Source organism: Ursus arctos, chromosome X (assembly GCF_023065955.2).
Source record: "Ursus arctos isolate Adak ecotype North America chromosome X, UrsArc2.0, whole genome shotgun sequence".
In the NCBI taxonomy this organism is placed as follows: Eukaryota; Metazoa; Chordata; class Mammalia; order Carnivora; family Ursidae; genus Ursus; species Ursus arctos.
Window position 1 is genome coordinate 97,431,253 of NC_079873.1, and position 15,326 is coordinate 97,446,578.

General features: G+C 35.4%; 1 protein-coding gene across 15 annotated transcripts in view; it reads left to right on the top strand.

Moving 5' to 3' along the window:
- Positions 1–15,326, top strand: part of STAG2 (STAG2 cohesin complex component) — a 130,028-nt gene that overhangs the window by 62,156 nt on the left and 52,546 nt on the right. For all 15 annotated transcript variants that reach the window (XM_057314223.1, XM_057314205.1, XM_026520539.4 and 12 more), the window contains 3 exons: positions 7,221–7,317; positions 10,958–11,034; positions 14,432–14,636. In XM_057314223.1, coding sequence (XP_057170206.1) covers positions 7,221–7,317; positions 10,958–11,034; positions 14,432–14,636 — 379 coding nt within the window. The remainder of the gene's footprint in view (positions 1–7,220; positions 7,318–10,957; positions 11,035–14,431; positions 14,637–15,326) is intronic.

The window sequence follows — 15,326 nt, forward strand, 5'->3', positions numbered from 1 at the left end:
TAGAAAATGTGAGGACTTAGCTTTGTATTTAATTTTTTTGTTAATGGTATCTCAGTGTTTAAAGAATGAACATTTTCCTTATTTTTGTGTTATGGTTTGTCATATATTAGATTGTACCTCTGTGCTATTTTTCTGTTTCTAAATGTGCTTTCACCATTAAAAGTGGAATGTCCACAGTATCTCTCCACTGATTTTCCTGAATGGACTCTTACCTCCAGTTTGCTTTGTGTCCTCCCACTTGTGTTATCTTGGTAATATGAAATTTGATCAAGGAAGTCTCCTGTTTACAAGCTTCCAACAGTTCTTCCTTATCTAAAAGTTCCAGCCCAGATTTTTTTTTATGGTGTGCTTCCGATTCCCCAGCCACAGTATGTACTCTGCCTCCTCCCCATCCTCCACCCCCACACCTTTCTGTTTTTCCCTTTGCCTAGAATAGTCTTCTTTCCTTCTTTCCATATCATGTAAGATTGACTTAAATCACATGTCACTCTTTGGAGAAGCATTTTTGGGCTCTCTCTCTTTCTCCCCTTGAATGTATTTCTTACTCTTCTCTTTCCATTATAGCACTTAATATATTGTATTATAGGTATGCATATGTCTGAATTTGCTTCTAGATCATTAATTTCTCGATCAGGGACTGTGTATTATTTATTTTTTTGTATCCCAGGATATACCTGTTCCAGTAATTAGAGGTGAGAATAAGTATAAGACTGGCTGTTGGTTTTAAAATAATTATATATTAAAAAAGGAGGGATCATGCATGCATATGCCCCTAGTTCTATTAGATAATATGTGTTGAATTTTATTGGATAAATTGTTAGCATACTATTTGATGATTAAAATTTTAAAATATTTTATAATGTGTTAGCTTATATTATTTTTATTACAGCAGCCTTGTATTCCTAGTACAAATTCTATTTGATCTTTCTGAATAACTTTTTAATGTGATGTAGTGGTCTTTTTTTGTAAGATTTCATTAAATATTTTTGTATCTTTGTGATGAAATAGCCCTTCTTCCAGTTATCTGTTGCTGTATATAATAAGTCACTCCAAGGTTAGTGATGTAAAGGAAAAATCATTTTACTAGGCTTAATGATTCTGTTGGTCTAGAATTCAGACAGAGCTAAATAGGGATGAAATTGTGCTCCCATCTGTGATGGTTGGGGCCTTACCTGAGACAGCTTTAATGCTTAGAGCTTACATAAACAGTTAAGGACTGTACTTCTCTGGAGGCTTCTTTATCCGTGTTTGGTGCCTAGTCTAGAGTGACTTGAAGGCTGGGCACAGCTGAAACTGTTACCTGGAGTACCTACAAATGGTTCTTCTATGTGGCTTGGGTTTCTAATAGTATGGCCTCTGAGTTTGGAGAGTGTCCTGAGCAGGAGTGTCTAGTTCTCTAGTGTTTCAAGAACCCAGTACAGAAGTTGAATGGTGTTCAATGACTTAATTTTGGAAGCATCATTTTTACTGCCTTCAGTCCTAAATAAGGTAATGTAGACCCCACTTCTTATTGAGGAGCAATGTCAAACATTTTGGGCCATGTTTTAAAACTCTCACAGTCCCATAATATATTCTTCTGATATTTATTACCTGTATCATATTTGGGAATAATCTTAAGCATGTTTCTTTTACAAATTGATTTAGTTTATATACATAAGCTGTTGTAAAATATAGAAAAGGACTGAAATCTAGAAATTAGGTAAAATTTTAGAAGATCTCCAGTCCCTCTCTTTGAGCCAGGTAATTCTTAGATAATACTTCCTTTTTATTTTCTTTAATTTGTAATGGTACTGCCTTTTCTGTACATCAGATTGTACATATGTTATTCATTTAGTTTATACCCAGGTTTCCTTTTTGTTTGTATATAACTTACACATTTTTCCCTCCTGATACTCTAAAAAAAAAAAAGATTTATTTATTTATTAGAGAGAGAAAGAGCGTGTGTGCCTGCAAGAACGGGGGAGAGGCAGAGGAAAAGAATCTCAAGCAAACTCCCTGCTGAGTGTGGAGCCCAATTTAGGGCTCCATCTCAGGACCCCGAGATCTTGACCTGATCTGAAATCAAGAGGGGGATGCTCAACCAACTGAGCTACCCAGGTGCCCCTATAATCCTAATTTTTAAAACTTGGTTTATTTAAAAATAGTTTTCATCTGCTGTTTGGTTTCCTCTTCTTTCCCCCAAAGAATAACTTGCTGCTTTTAATTTTTTTTAGCTCTGTCCTATTTAAAAAAAAAAATACTATGCTGAAGCATACTTCACATACCACAAAATTCACCCTTTTAAAATGTAAATTCATTGGTGTTTAGTATATTCATAGAGTTGTGTAGCCATCACCACAGTCTAATTTTAAAATATTTTTCAATACCCCAGAAGGAAACTTCGTGTCTGTTAGTAGTCATTTTCTCTTTACCTGTCCCAGGTCTGGGCAACCACTAATGTACTTTTTATAAATTTGCCTATTCTGGGCATTTCATCTGTATGATTTGTTCAATATGTGGTCCTTTTTGAGTGGTTTCTTTGATTTAGTGTAATGTTTTCAAGGCTCATCCATATTGTATGTATTGTAACCTCATTCTTTTTTATTGCCAAATAATACTCCATTTTTGTTTATCTGTTCATCTTTTGATGCACAGTTGGTTTGTTTCCACTTTTTGGCTATTGTGAATAATGCTGTTATAAGTATTCTTGTACAAGTTTTTTTTGGACATATGTCTTCATTTCTTTTGGGTATTATATACCTAGGAGTTGAGTTGCAGTATCATATGGTAACTGTTTAACCTTTTTTTTTTTTTTAAAGATTTTATTTATTTACTTGAGAGAGAGGGGGAGAGAGCACAAGCGGGGGAAGCAGCAGAGGGAGAGGGAGAAGCAGGCTCCCCCCTGAGCAGGGAGGCCTCTGTGGGACTCCATCTCAGGACCCCAGGATCATGACCTGACCTGAAGGCAGATGCTTAACCGACTGAGCCACCCAGGCATCTCAAGTGGTATCTTATTATACTTTTGATTTCCATTTTCTTCATGGCCAGTTACATTGAGCATCTTTTGATGAGCTAATGGCCATTTGAATGTCTTCCGAATAGGGCAGTATTCAGAATCTTTGTATTTTTAGATTATTTGGCTTTTAAAAATTATTGAATTGTAAGAGTTCTTTATATAGGCATACCTCAGGGGTACTGTGCGTTGGGTTCCAGACCACTGCAGTAAAGAAAATACTGCAGTAAATAAAGCAAGTCAGATGAATTTTTTTGGTATCCCAGTGCCTATAAAAGTCATGTTTACACTATACTGTAGTCTCTTAAGTTTACAGCAGCATTATGTCTAAACTGTATATACCTTAATTAAAAAATACTTTATTGTTAAAAAATGCTAACCATTATCTGAGCTTATAGTGAGTTGTAATCTTTTTGCTGGTAGAGGATCTTGCCTCAGTGTTGATGGTTGCTGACTGATCAAGGTGGTGTTTGCTGAAGGTTTGGGTGGCAATGGCAATTTCTTAGAATAAGACAACAGTGAAGTAAGTTTGCCACATTGACAGACTTCTTTTCACAAATGGTTTCTTTGTAATATGTAGTACTGTTTGATAGCATTTTACCCACAATAGAACTTCTTTCAAAATTGAAGTCAGTCTTCTCTAACCCTGCTGCTATTTTATCATCTAAGTTGATGAAATATTCTAAATACTTTGTCATTTCAACAGTCTTCACAGCATCTTCACCTGGAGTAGATTCCACCTCAAGAAATCACTTTCTTTGATCATCCATAAGAAGCAGTTCCTCATCTGTTAAAAGTTTTATCATGAGATTTCAGCAATTCAGTCACATCTTTAGGCTCCATTTCATTCTTTTTTTTTTAAGATTTTATTTATGTATTTGACAGAGAGAGCACAAGCAGGGGGAGTTGCAGGCAGAGGGAGAGCAAGAAGCAGGTTCCCCACTGAGCAGAGAGCCTGATGCGGGACTTGATCCCAGGACCCTGGGATCGTGACCCGAGCTGAAGGCAGACGCTTAACTGACTGAGCCACTTCGGCACCCCTAGGCTCCATTTATAATTGTAGTTCTTTTGCTATTTTCTGCCACATCTGCAGTGAAATTTCGACCACATCCACTAAAAGTCGTGAAGCTCTCAGAGTCATCTATGAGGGTTACAGTCAGCTTCTTCTAAAGTCCTGTCAATGTTGATAGTTTGACTTCTTCCCATGGATCACAATTGTTCTAAATGGCATGTAGAATGATGAATCATTTACAGAAGGTTTTCAATTGACTTTGCCCATATCCTTCTGAGGAATCACCATGTATGGTAGCTATATAGATACCTTGTGAAAATATATTTCTTCAATAAGAAGACTCGAAAATTGAGATTACTCCTTTATCCATGGGCTGCAGAGTGGATTTTTTGTTAGTAGGCATGAAAACAACACGAATGTCATTGTACATCTCCATCAGAGCTCTTGAGTGACCAGGTGCATTGTCAATAAAGAGTATTTTGAAAGGATCTTTCTCTTCTGAGAAGTGGGGTTGAAAGTGGGCTTCAGATATTCAGTAAACCATGTTGTAAACGGCTAGGCTATTATCCAGTCTTTGTTGTTCCATTTGTAGAGCATAGGCAGAGTAGATTCAGCATAATTCTTCAGGGCCCTAGGATTTTTGTAATGGTAAATGAGCCCTGGTTTCAATTTAAAGTAATTGGTTGCATTAGTCCCTGACAAGAGAGTCAGTCTGTCCTTTGAAGCTTTGAAGACAGGAATTGACTTCCCTCTAGCTATCAAAGTCATAGATGGCATCTACTTCCAATATAAGCCTATTTTGTCTACATTGAAAATTTATTGTTGTGTAGCCACCCTGGTTAATTATCTTAGCTGGTTTTCTGGATAACTTACTGCAGTTTCTACATCAGCATTTACTACTATTTCACTTTGCACTTTGATGTGAAGGAGACAACCTCTTTCCTTAAACTTCATGAACCACCCTCTGCTAGATTCAGGTTTTCCTTCTGCTTTTTCTTCACCTCTCCCATTAGTCAAAGAATTGAAGAGAGTTGGAGCTTTGCCCTGAATTAGGCTTTGGTTGAAGGCAGTGTTGTGGGTGGTTTGATTCTTTTATCCATACCTCTAAAACATTCTCCCTATCAGCAATAAGGCTGTTTCACTTTGTTATCATCATGTGTTCACTGAACAAGACTTTATTTTCTGCAAGAATTTTTCCTTGCATTTATAACTTGGCTGTTTGGCTCAAGAGGCTTATCTTTTGGCCTGTCTCAGCTTTCAACATGCCTTCCTCAGTAAGCTTAATTATTTCTAGCTTTTGATCTAAAGTGAGAGATGTGCAGCTCTTCTTTTCACTTAAACACTTGGAGGTCATTGTAGGGTTATTAATTGGCCTAATTTTAATACTGTTGTGTCTCAGGGAATATGGAGGTCTGAGGAGAGGGGGAGAGATGGGGGAATCAGAACACACACAGCATTTATTAAGTTTGCTGTCTTATGTGGGCACAATTCATGGTGCCCCAAAACAACTACAATAGTGATATCGAAGATCTCTGATCCCAGATTACCAGTAATGAATCTAATAATAAAAAGTTTAAAATGTTGAGAGAATTATCAAAATGTGACAGAGACACAAAGTAAGCACCTGCTGCTGGAAAAATGGCTCCAATTGATTTGCTTGACACCGGGTTGCCACAAAACTTTGGCACGTAACACACATGCACATGCACCCACACAGTATCTGTGAAGCGCAGTAAAATGAGATATGCCTCTATATTTTAAGCACAAATGCCTTACCAGATACATGATTTGCACGTTTTCTCCTATTCTGTGGGTTGCTTTTCTCATCCTTGATGGAGTCTTTTGAAACACAAAATTTTTATGATTAAGTGAAATTCATTTTTTCTTTTGTCTCTTGTGCTTTTAGTCTAATATCTAAGAATCCTTTGCTTAACATATGGTTATGAAGAATTACTTATGTGTTTTATAGTTTTAGCTCTTATATTTCAGTCTTTGATCCATTTTAAGTATTGTGTATGATATGAGATAGGGTCCAACTTCAGTATTTTTTTTTAATTTTTAAAAAGATTTCTTTATTTGAGAGAGAGAACGAGCAGCGGAGGGAGGGGCAGAGGGAGAGGGCGGGAGAGAATCTTAAGCAGGCTCCACACCCAGTGAGGAGCCCAATGCGGGGCTTGATCTTACAACCCTGAGATCGTAACCTGAGCTGAAATCAAGAGTCAGACGGTTAACGACTGAACCATCCAGGCACTCCCAGCTTCATTCTTTTGCATGCAGATAGCCAGTTGTCCCAGCACCATGTATTGAAAAGACTAGTCTGTCTTCATTGAGTTGTCTTGGCATCCTTGTCAAAAATCAACTAACCATCAATATGGGGTTTTATTTTTGATTCACTGTTTTATTCCATTTATCTACACTTTTGTCTTTAAGCCAGTACTGTCTTGATTACTGTAGCTTTGTAGTAAGTTTTGAAATAATGAAGTGTGAGTCCTCCAACTTTGTGCTTCTTTTTCAAGATTGTTTTGACTATTCTAGATCTTTTGCATTACCGTAAGGATTTTAGGATCAGCTTTCCAGTTTCTGCTAAGAAGCCAGCTGGGTTTTTAATAGGAATTGCATTGAGTCTATAGATCTGTTTGGAGAGTATTGTCATCTAACAGTATTGTCTCGAGATCCATGAACTGCCCTACTTATTTATGTTTATTTAGCCATCAGTTTACTTCTGTTATTAACATGGACTGGTATTGCTCACTGTTAAAAAAAAAATTGGTTCTGCATTTTCTCATTGACCCAGCCATTTACATCTTTTAGAAAGATTTTTGTTTTTATTCCATTGCAGTGTTAATATTTAAGTGTTACTTGTGTTTAGTACAGTATTTTAGTCAAAAAGAAATATGGGTGTGATTTTTAATATTTTCTAGGATATCCTTAATGTCACTGAATAATAAGTAATTACACTTTATAAAGTTGGGTCCCATAGTTTTCAGATTCCTTTTAATGCAAAATAAAGACAAGACTGATTATTATATGTTGTCAGGTGATTATTTTACTGAATTTGGTTTTCTTTTGTTAAAATTTAAATTTTAGTATATGAATGTGTGTGTATTTGAAGTAATGTGATACCACTTGATGTTGAAATTTAATGACTTTAATCAGACTTAATTCCTAGAACATTAGCAAAAGCTAATGGTTTTTTTTTTTCCTTCTCTGCTATAGTCGGTGGTAGATGATTGGATAGAATCATATAAGCATGACCGAGATATAGCACTTCTTGACCTCATCAACTTTTTTATTCAGTGTTCAGGCTGTAAAGGTAAGATACATTTATTTTGTTAGCAGAATGTTCTCAAATGGTCTCTTTTTCTTTTACCTAAATATATATTAACACTTTACACGGAAAATAATGCCAAGATATGGAATTGTTTGCATTATAATCATACAGAATGTATAAGGAAAAAGCAAAGAACAAAGATAGAAACTCTGTTGAGACGGTTATATTCATGTGTGAAAGTTAACTAATAACTTGGCAATTTATAGTTGTTATATTACTTTTATTAGATATATTTCCCACTTTTCAGCGTCTGGTTTTAGGAACAGAGAAATGGATTAAGAAGGGAAGAGGAAGCTAATGAAGAGATAGAGGTTCAGGTGGCAGGGAATTATAAAGTGTAGGAAGTTAAAAAGTGCCATGAATAACAGTAAGTAAGTAAGTAAGTAGGTAGGTAAGTAAGTAACTAAGTAAGTTAAGTAAGGTATTGGTGAAATTTCTAGTTCTTTTTTCTAAAAAGTAGAGAAGTTTTGGAATGGGGTCTTATTGGAAATGTTTTCACTTTATTTAAAAAGATTTTGAAGTAGGAATGGGGAAAATATAAAATACAGTAGTGTCTTCCCTGGGGCAAAAATATTTACTGTAGATATTCTGCAGGGAGACAAAATTATGTAAGTTGGGGGTGTCCTACATCTTGATCTGGATCAGTAAATGATTCAGACAAAATCATGGACAGATTCTGATCTGTTCTGTTTCTCCCTAATACTTGGTCCATCCTTGAAATTTAAGATGTCTGGGAAAATAAATGTTACCAAGTTTCCCAAGAGTATTATTTTTTTTATGAAAGTGGCACCAAAAACATGGACATCAGAAGTCAGGAGGAGGGAAGATTGCTTAAAAATAGATCTAAGAAGTTAAGATGCTCCTTAGACTGATGCAAACAAATCTGTAAAAAGAATCCCAAGAAGCAATTTATTTATGTCTACTCCTTTAACGCTACAATAATACTTTAAAAATACTGTTACTGGAATTGTAAAACAAGTAACATTTTTTAAATGAGTTTTTAATTTTTTTAACTTTGAAAGTGACATTTTACTGAAAATAAATTGAGTTACATTCTTTTCACATTACTTTTTCTCCCAAGTAGCATAGGATTAAAATCCTAATTCTTAAAATTACACTGCTCAGTGGAAAATTTAGGTAATCAGACTGTATATAAAGATTTTTTTTTCAGTTAGGTTTTTTAAAATTTTATTTTAATTCCAGTGTAGTTAACATACAGTGTTATATTAGTTTCAGGTGTACAATATAGTGATTTAACAATTCCATATAAACTACATTTTATGAACTGATGTATTTTATTTGAGGTTTATCACAACATTCAGTGCAGCATGCATATTAGATATTGTGTATGTGAGGCCTGATAGACAAATACATTAACTTCTTGAGTCTGATCTGCATAATGCCATTATTATTAACAACTGAACAGGTGCCAGAAATAACTTGATGAATTGAAATTCTGACTTTTATCTTCAGTCTTCCCTGTTATACCATAGTTTGGTCAGTTTCAATTTCCTAGTTAGGCTTCTGAATTGTAGTTTTAAAACAAGGCTATAGTCAGAGCATTTTCCCCTTATCAGATTTATTCCTTTTCTGGCACCATTCTGTTTTATGAATCAGGAGCTTACCAACTGAGCCTTTGGGTATACTTTGTTATATACCAGGTTGTCCAGTTTTTTAAAAATTGAAGGTGTTGAAAACTTAAATTATCAGGTAGATTTAAACACTGTCATAATATTTATTTTAGAATCAAGAAAGCTCTATGAAGGAGAATTTACCATCTAATCAAAGTTAAGGTCATTAAGTACTTTCAAAATATACTTAGAATGATTTTGATTGAATTCTTTTATAAATGAGTTAGAAACATCTTTATATGTACTGTACCTTAGCCTTTTTCTTTTGGACTCAGGATTGTCATTGTGAGCATCAGTTATTTCACTGTAGTTCTGCCTTCAGCAGCTACTGAGGTGTGGAGGGATATTTGGCTCTACACTGAATGGCTCCAGACTGCTTTGTGGTTCCTGAGTCTGTTGCCAGTGTTTCCTTCTTTCTTTCCTGGTCAGCTGTCACTTTTCATTTTACCAGTTTTCAGCAATCTCTCTTTCATGTCTCCTACAATTTCAAGGCAGTGAGCTCACGTGTGGTGTGTTAATGGCACCTTCACACCTGCCCCATGAGTTATATGCATGGTATTTGTGACAGCTGTTTTTTTCTGCTTATTTTTTGGGGGTTTCGGGCTGTGTTAATATGGTCTGAGATGAGGAGAGGAGCTTTAGAAATGGGACAGTTGTCAAAATGTATGCAGTATGTTTGCTTTGAGATTTATTGATATATACTTACTTATTTTGTAGAAGTTGTTTCAGGGATTGAGTAACATCCTTCTATAGCTTTGCCAAGTTTATAGCACCTTGGTGTAAAGTATAGGAAGGTTCTGAAGATATATCTGTGACTTGATTAAAATTAAAAAACCCTTCAAAACGTTTTTGAGAATGTGCTTCTTTAGCAAGGGAAATGGTGCTTTCTTCCAGATTTGTTAATATCTTAAAACAATCATGTAGTTCTTTAATGTTGTGGTAAGTAGGGGCTCTTCACAGCACCACTAGAAGTTGATCTTACTTGGGGGTGGCATCATGATGTAGATGAATAATCTTAGACAAAGTATTTAACTTCTCTTTGATTTAGCCTTTACCTCCTCATCTGCAGAGCCAAGATTATAGCACCTGCCTCATACTTACAGTATTCATAGTAATATGACTGGCAAGGAATAAGCAATCCAGCAATAGAAATACGACTTTGAGAATCCATTTTCTACATTTGTTCCTTTTTAAATAATCTGATACCCCATCAGTGGAAGTTCATGTGTATCTTTTTCCTGCATTGTCTCCTACTCATAATTTTTTCTAGAAATCCCTCTTCTGATATTTAATCTCTACCTGGCTAACTTTTGCTTCTTGTAATGTGTATCCTTTCTCCTCCCCTTTCCCATCTTCCTTTGAAATTGTAAATGTCTTTATCAGAGTCCTTTTCTGTGAAACACCTGACTTATGTTAATTAATTAATTAATTAATTATTTTTGGTCTGACCTATGGCCTTTTTTGGCATTGTCACTCATTAGGGTTTTTCTTACGTACTGCCTTTAATAGTTTTTATTTGTTCCCTCTTTTCCTCCCTTCCTTCCTTCCTGTTTTTGTTATTCTTTATTTAAACTTCCAACTAGATTATGGATGGGTGGGAACTACAACTTACTGTTCATGTTTATTTGAAGCCCTTTTAAAGGATGATTAGATGTTGCCGTGTGTATGTGTGTGTGTGTGTGTGTGTGTGTGTGTGTGTGTATAGTAGTGCTTAATAAAGAAACCTGGCTAAAGTGAACTCTACCTATCACTCTTTTTCTTATTATCTTCAGGTTTATCCTTAAAGTATTAATTGTTACCCTGGGTGCTGCCTAACCCTGATGACATGTATTATACTAAAAGGGGCTAAGCCAGAATACATATTGTAGGCAAGAGTAGATCAAGTCAGGTAGAAATGTGATAGAGACTGACAGTGTAAGAGACTGACTTAGAAGTTCTTTATTTTATTCATTCTACAGTGTATATTAACTTCTTACACTTGCAAATTTCAGGAGTTGTCACAGCAGAAATGTTTAGACATATGCAGAACTCTGAAATAATTCGAAAAATGACTGAAGAGTTTGATGAGGTAACTTATTACCCTAAATGTTTTGATAATTTTATGCATGTTGATCTTGATTTAACCTTAAAAGTGTTCTTAAATTCTGAGTATTAGTGTTTTGCATAACAGCTTTGGCATCACATTTAATCAAATGATGAGAAGTGACCTTGGGCAAGTTATTTTCTTGCATTAGTTTTATCATCTGTGAATAATACTCTCTGCTAATAATAATTCTCTTATCAGCCTGTTGTGGATTTAATTCAGTCATGTTTGAAAATTTTCTTAGCATTTTACAGTGCCTGGTATATAATAAGAATTTAATAAATGGTAGCTGTTATTATTGTCAAAAAATTAAAACCTCATGAAAGAATAAAATTTAGTACCTGAGAACATGTGTTGGAATATTGTTAAAGATAGATTTGGTCAATATTTGGGAAACCAGGTAGCTTAGGCGAAGGACTGTAAAGTTGACCCTTGAACGGCATGAGGGTTTGGGATGCTGACCCCCCCCAACATGGTCAAATGTATGCATATAACTTTGGCTTTCCCCCAACCTTAACTACTGTAATAGTGTACTTACTCTTCACTAGAAGCTTTGCTGATGAACAGTTGGTTAACAAACATTTTGTATATGTATTATATACTGTATTCTTAAAGTAAGCTAGAAAAAAGAAAATGTTATTAAGAAAATCATAAGGAAAAGAAAATAAATTTAAGGTACTGTAGGTGTATTTATTTAAGAAAATCTGTGTATAAGTGGACCTTTACAGTTCAAATCCATGTTGTTTAAAGGTCCACTCTGTATATGTTCTTATTTAAAATATCCTTTATGAGGGGGCGTCTGACTGGCTCAGTCAGTGGAACATGCGACTCTTGATCTCTGGGGTTGTGAGTTCCAACCCCATGTTGGGTGTAGTGATTACTTAAAAATAAAATCTTTAAAAAATATATCCTTTATGTTTCAAGTATGAGTAGTAAGAACTATACAAATAAAAAAATAGCTTAGACTTGAGTGAATCCTTTATCACAGCGATGCCTTTAAAGTATTGTTGCCAATAAAGACATTTAGATTTACTATAATGTAAGCTCCTTCAGGGCAGGGATTTTTGTTTTGTTCACAGCTGCATTCCAGCACCAGCAGCTTGTTTCAAAACTTGTCACTGAATTTTCAAGTAGAAAGTCTTGTCCCATTTGAGTTTTACTTGATCATTTTTTTTCTTGCTTACTCTGATGAAGAAGCTTTCAACTATCATTCTAAAAGACAAGAGTTGTTTAAAAGGCTTTGATGATCACTAAGTGCTATTAATCAGTCTCCAAGTAGTTGAGAGGTAATTATGAGTAATGGTATTATAGTAGGTCCCCCCCCATCTCCGGGGGCTACATTCCAAGATCTCCGTGGATGACTGAAACCACAAATAGTAGTAAACCCTATATATTCTGTTTTTTTCTATGTATACATAACCTGTGATAAAGTTTACTTTATAAATTCGACATAGTAAAAGATTAATAACAATAATAAAACAGAACAATTATAATGCTATACTGTAATAAAAATTATGTGAATGTAGTTTTTCTCTGTCAGAATATCTTCTGTACTCACCCTTGTGATGATGTGAGATGATAAAATACCTACATGATGAGATGAACTGAGGTGAATGACATAGGCCTTGTGACTTAGTTTTAGGCTACTATTGACCTTCTTCTGACACTACCTTAGAAGGAGGATCATCTGCTCTCAAATGGCAGTTGACTATGGGTTCACTAAATGTGGAAAGTGAAACTATGGATAGAGGGCAGCAGGTGGCAGGGAACATGAAGACTTTATTTTAACCTACTAATATTAAATGTTTTAGTGAGAACCTTCTTACTAAAAGGAAACAATTACTTAAGAATCCTGAAATCTGATTTGAAAGTGTCAGCAAACCAAGTTGCTGACAATTAAGATGATACATTTCAATGTAGTCACTAAATGATTCAGTCAGAGAATATGGAAGAAAACCTTTTTGTAGAATATTAGGATCTTATTCTCAGATGAGAAATAGTAGTCGAAATTCTATATAGCATGACTTAAAATAAAAAAAAAATACTGCTCTAATGACAAAATAATAAGGGTGCCTGGCTGGCTTAGTTGGTAGAGCATGTGACTCTTTATCTTGGGGTCATGAGTTCAAGCCCCACAGTGGGCATAGAGTTAATTTTTATAAAGATTTTATTTATTTGAGCGTGTGCGTGCGAGAGAGAGAGAGAGAGAGAGCGCATGAGCGGGGGTGCCGGGGCACAGAGAGAGGGGAAGCAGACTCCCCACTGAGCAAGGAGCCCGACAGGGGGATCAGTCCTAGGACCCTGAGATCATGACTTGAGCTGAAACCAAGAGTCGGACACTTAACTGAGTCACCCAGGTGCCCCTAGAGTTTACTTAAAAAAAAAAAAAAAAAGGGCTGGGGGTGCCTGGGTGGCTCAGTTGGTTAAGCATCTGCCTTCAGATCAGGTCATAATTCCAGGGTCCCATGAATTATTTCATGACCCGTGAGACAAAACCAAGGGGCAACTGACTAAGCCACCCAGGTGCCCCATTTAAGGATTTGTTTTTAATGATTTATGGAGATTCTCAGTGTAACTTCATTGGAGAATGCCCCATCTCTATATGGAAGAATACTTAAGTACTAGTGTTTCCAGGCTGTACTAGCTACATTTCCATTTCTTTTTAAAATTACGTTATTGTTTAAAAATAAATTATGTCGGGGCGCCTGGGTGGCACAGCAGTTAAGCGTCTGCCTTCGGCTCAGGGCGTGATCCCGGCGTTCTGGGATCGAGCCCCACATCAGGCTCCTCTGCTATGAGCCTGCTTCTTCCTCTCCCACTGCCCCTGCTTGTGTTCCCTCTCTCGCTGGCTGTCTCTATCTCTGTCGAATAAATAAATAAAATCTTTAAAAAAAAATAAATTATGTCATTGTTTATGTCTGTTGACTATTTGAGTTCCTTGAAGCTAATGAAAATATACATTGTAATCTTTTGATTATTTATAAGTCATACATCAGTTAGACTGGTTGAAAATATTTCATCGTTTTTGAATCCATTTAAAAATATAACTTTGGTTTGATTTTGGTATGCTTTTGTTTTAAGGAGATTCAGTAAGTATATCTTTGTTTATCAGTATAATGCTTTGATGAGAGAAGCTTTTTATTTTTAACTTTGAGTAATGGGTATATATTTTTATTGGTTAAATTGAATTCGGAATATCCGTTTTGGTCTTAAAGAGCACAAGTGTTCAAAAGTAACTTCTACCTACTTTGAAGATTTATTGGAGAAAAAAGGTGGGGTAAAGGAGTCTTTTCAGTTTCTGCCTAGGGTATTTCATAAACAAGTGAAATTTTATCAAGTTGTGTGTTTTAAATGAAATTGCTGTTCAAAATTTTTGTTTTAGGATAGTGGAGACTATCCACTTACCATGGCTGGTCCTCAGTGGAAGAAGTTCAAATCCAGTTTTTGTGAATTCATTGGCGTATTAGTACGGCAGTGTCAATATAGTATCATATATGATGAGTACATGATGGATACGGTCATTTCACTTCTTACAGGATTGTCTGACTCACAAGTCAGAGCATTTCGACATACGAGCACCCTGGCAGGTCAGTATTTAGAAATTTTTTTTGCATATTTTCTTAGGTTAGAGATGAAAATGGTTTTCATTAAAAGAAATGAAATAATAATGACTCTAATTAATTAATTTTGCTTATAGAGTAACCACTAACAGGACACTCTCCTTTCTCCCCCCATGAATTACTGGAAATGCAATGATATTTTCAGTTTTGATTCTGTGAAGGTATACATACTATAGTTAGTATATGGTGATTTTCTTGTGTTAAACCTATTTGATTACTATGCCACAGAAAGGGAAAAGAGGTGGATAGGAATGTGCTGCATTCTTAAAAGATGTTTTATCAGGGAAGATACTGACAGCAAATTTGGGGAGACCGTTAAGTCATTTTGGATATGTAGTCCTAATGACCCTTATTTCGTCTGTGATGTGAGCTAGTTTGATGGTCCCTGCAGGGTGATGTTTACTCTTTAACCACACCACAAAAGTTGATTTTTCTAACGTTTCTGAGTAACTTTAGACTGAGCTAAACTCTTTGCTTTTTGAAATGAGTTATATTTTTAAGCCTCACACAATTCTAGAACAGTGGTTTTTAGTGTTGGTGTTTATAAAATCTTTTGGTTTCTCCTTTGTGATAAAGGTAAAATTGTTGATACACTATTGCCGAATGTGTACTTTTTGGTTTGAGTTTGAAAAAATCAACTAGGCATTCATTGTTACT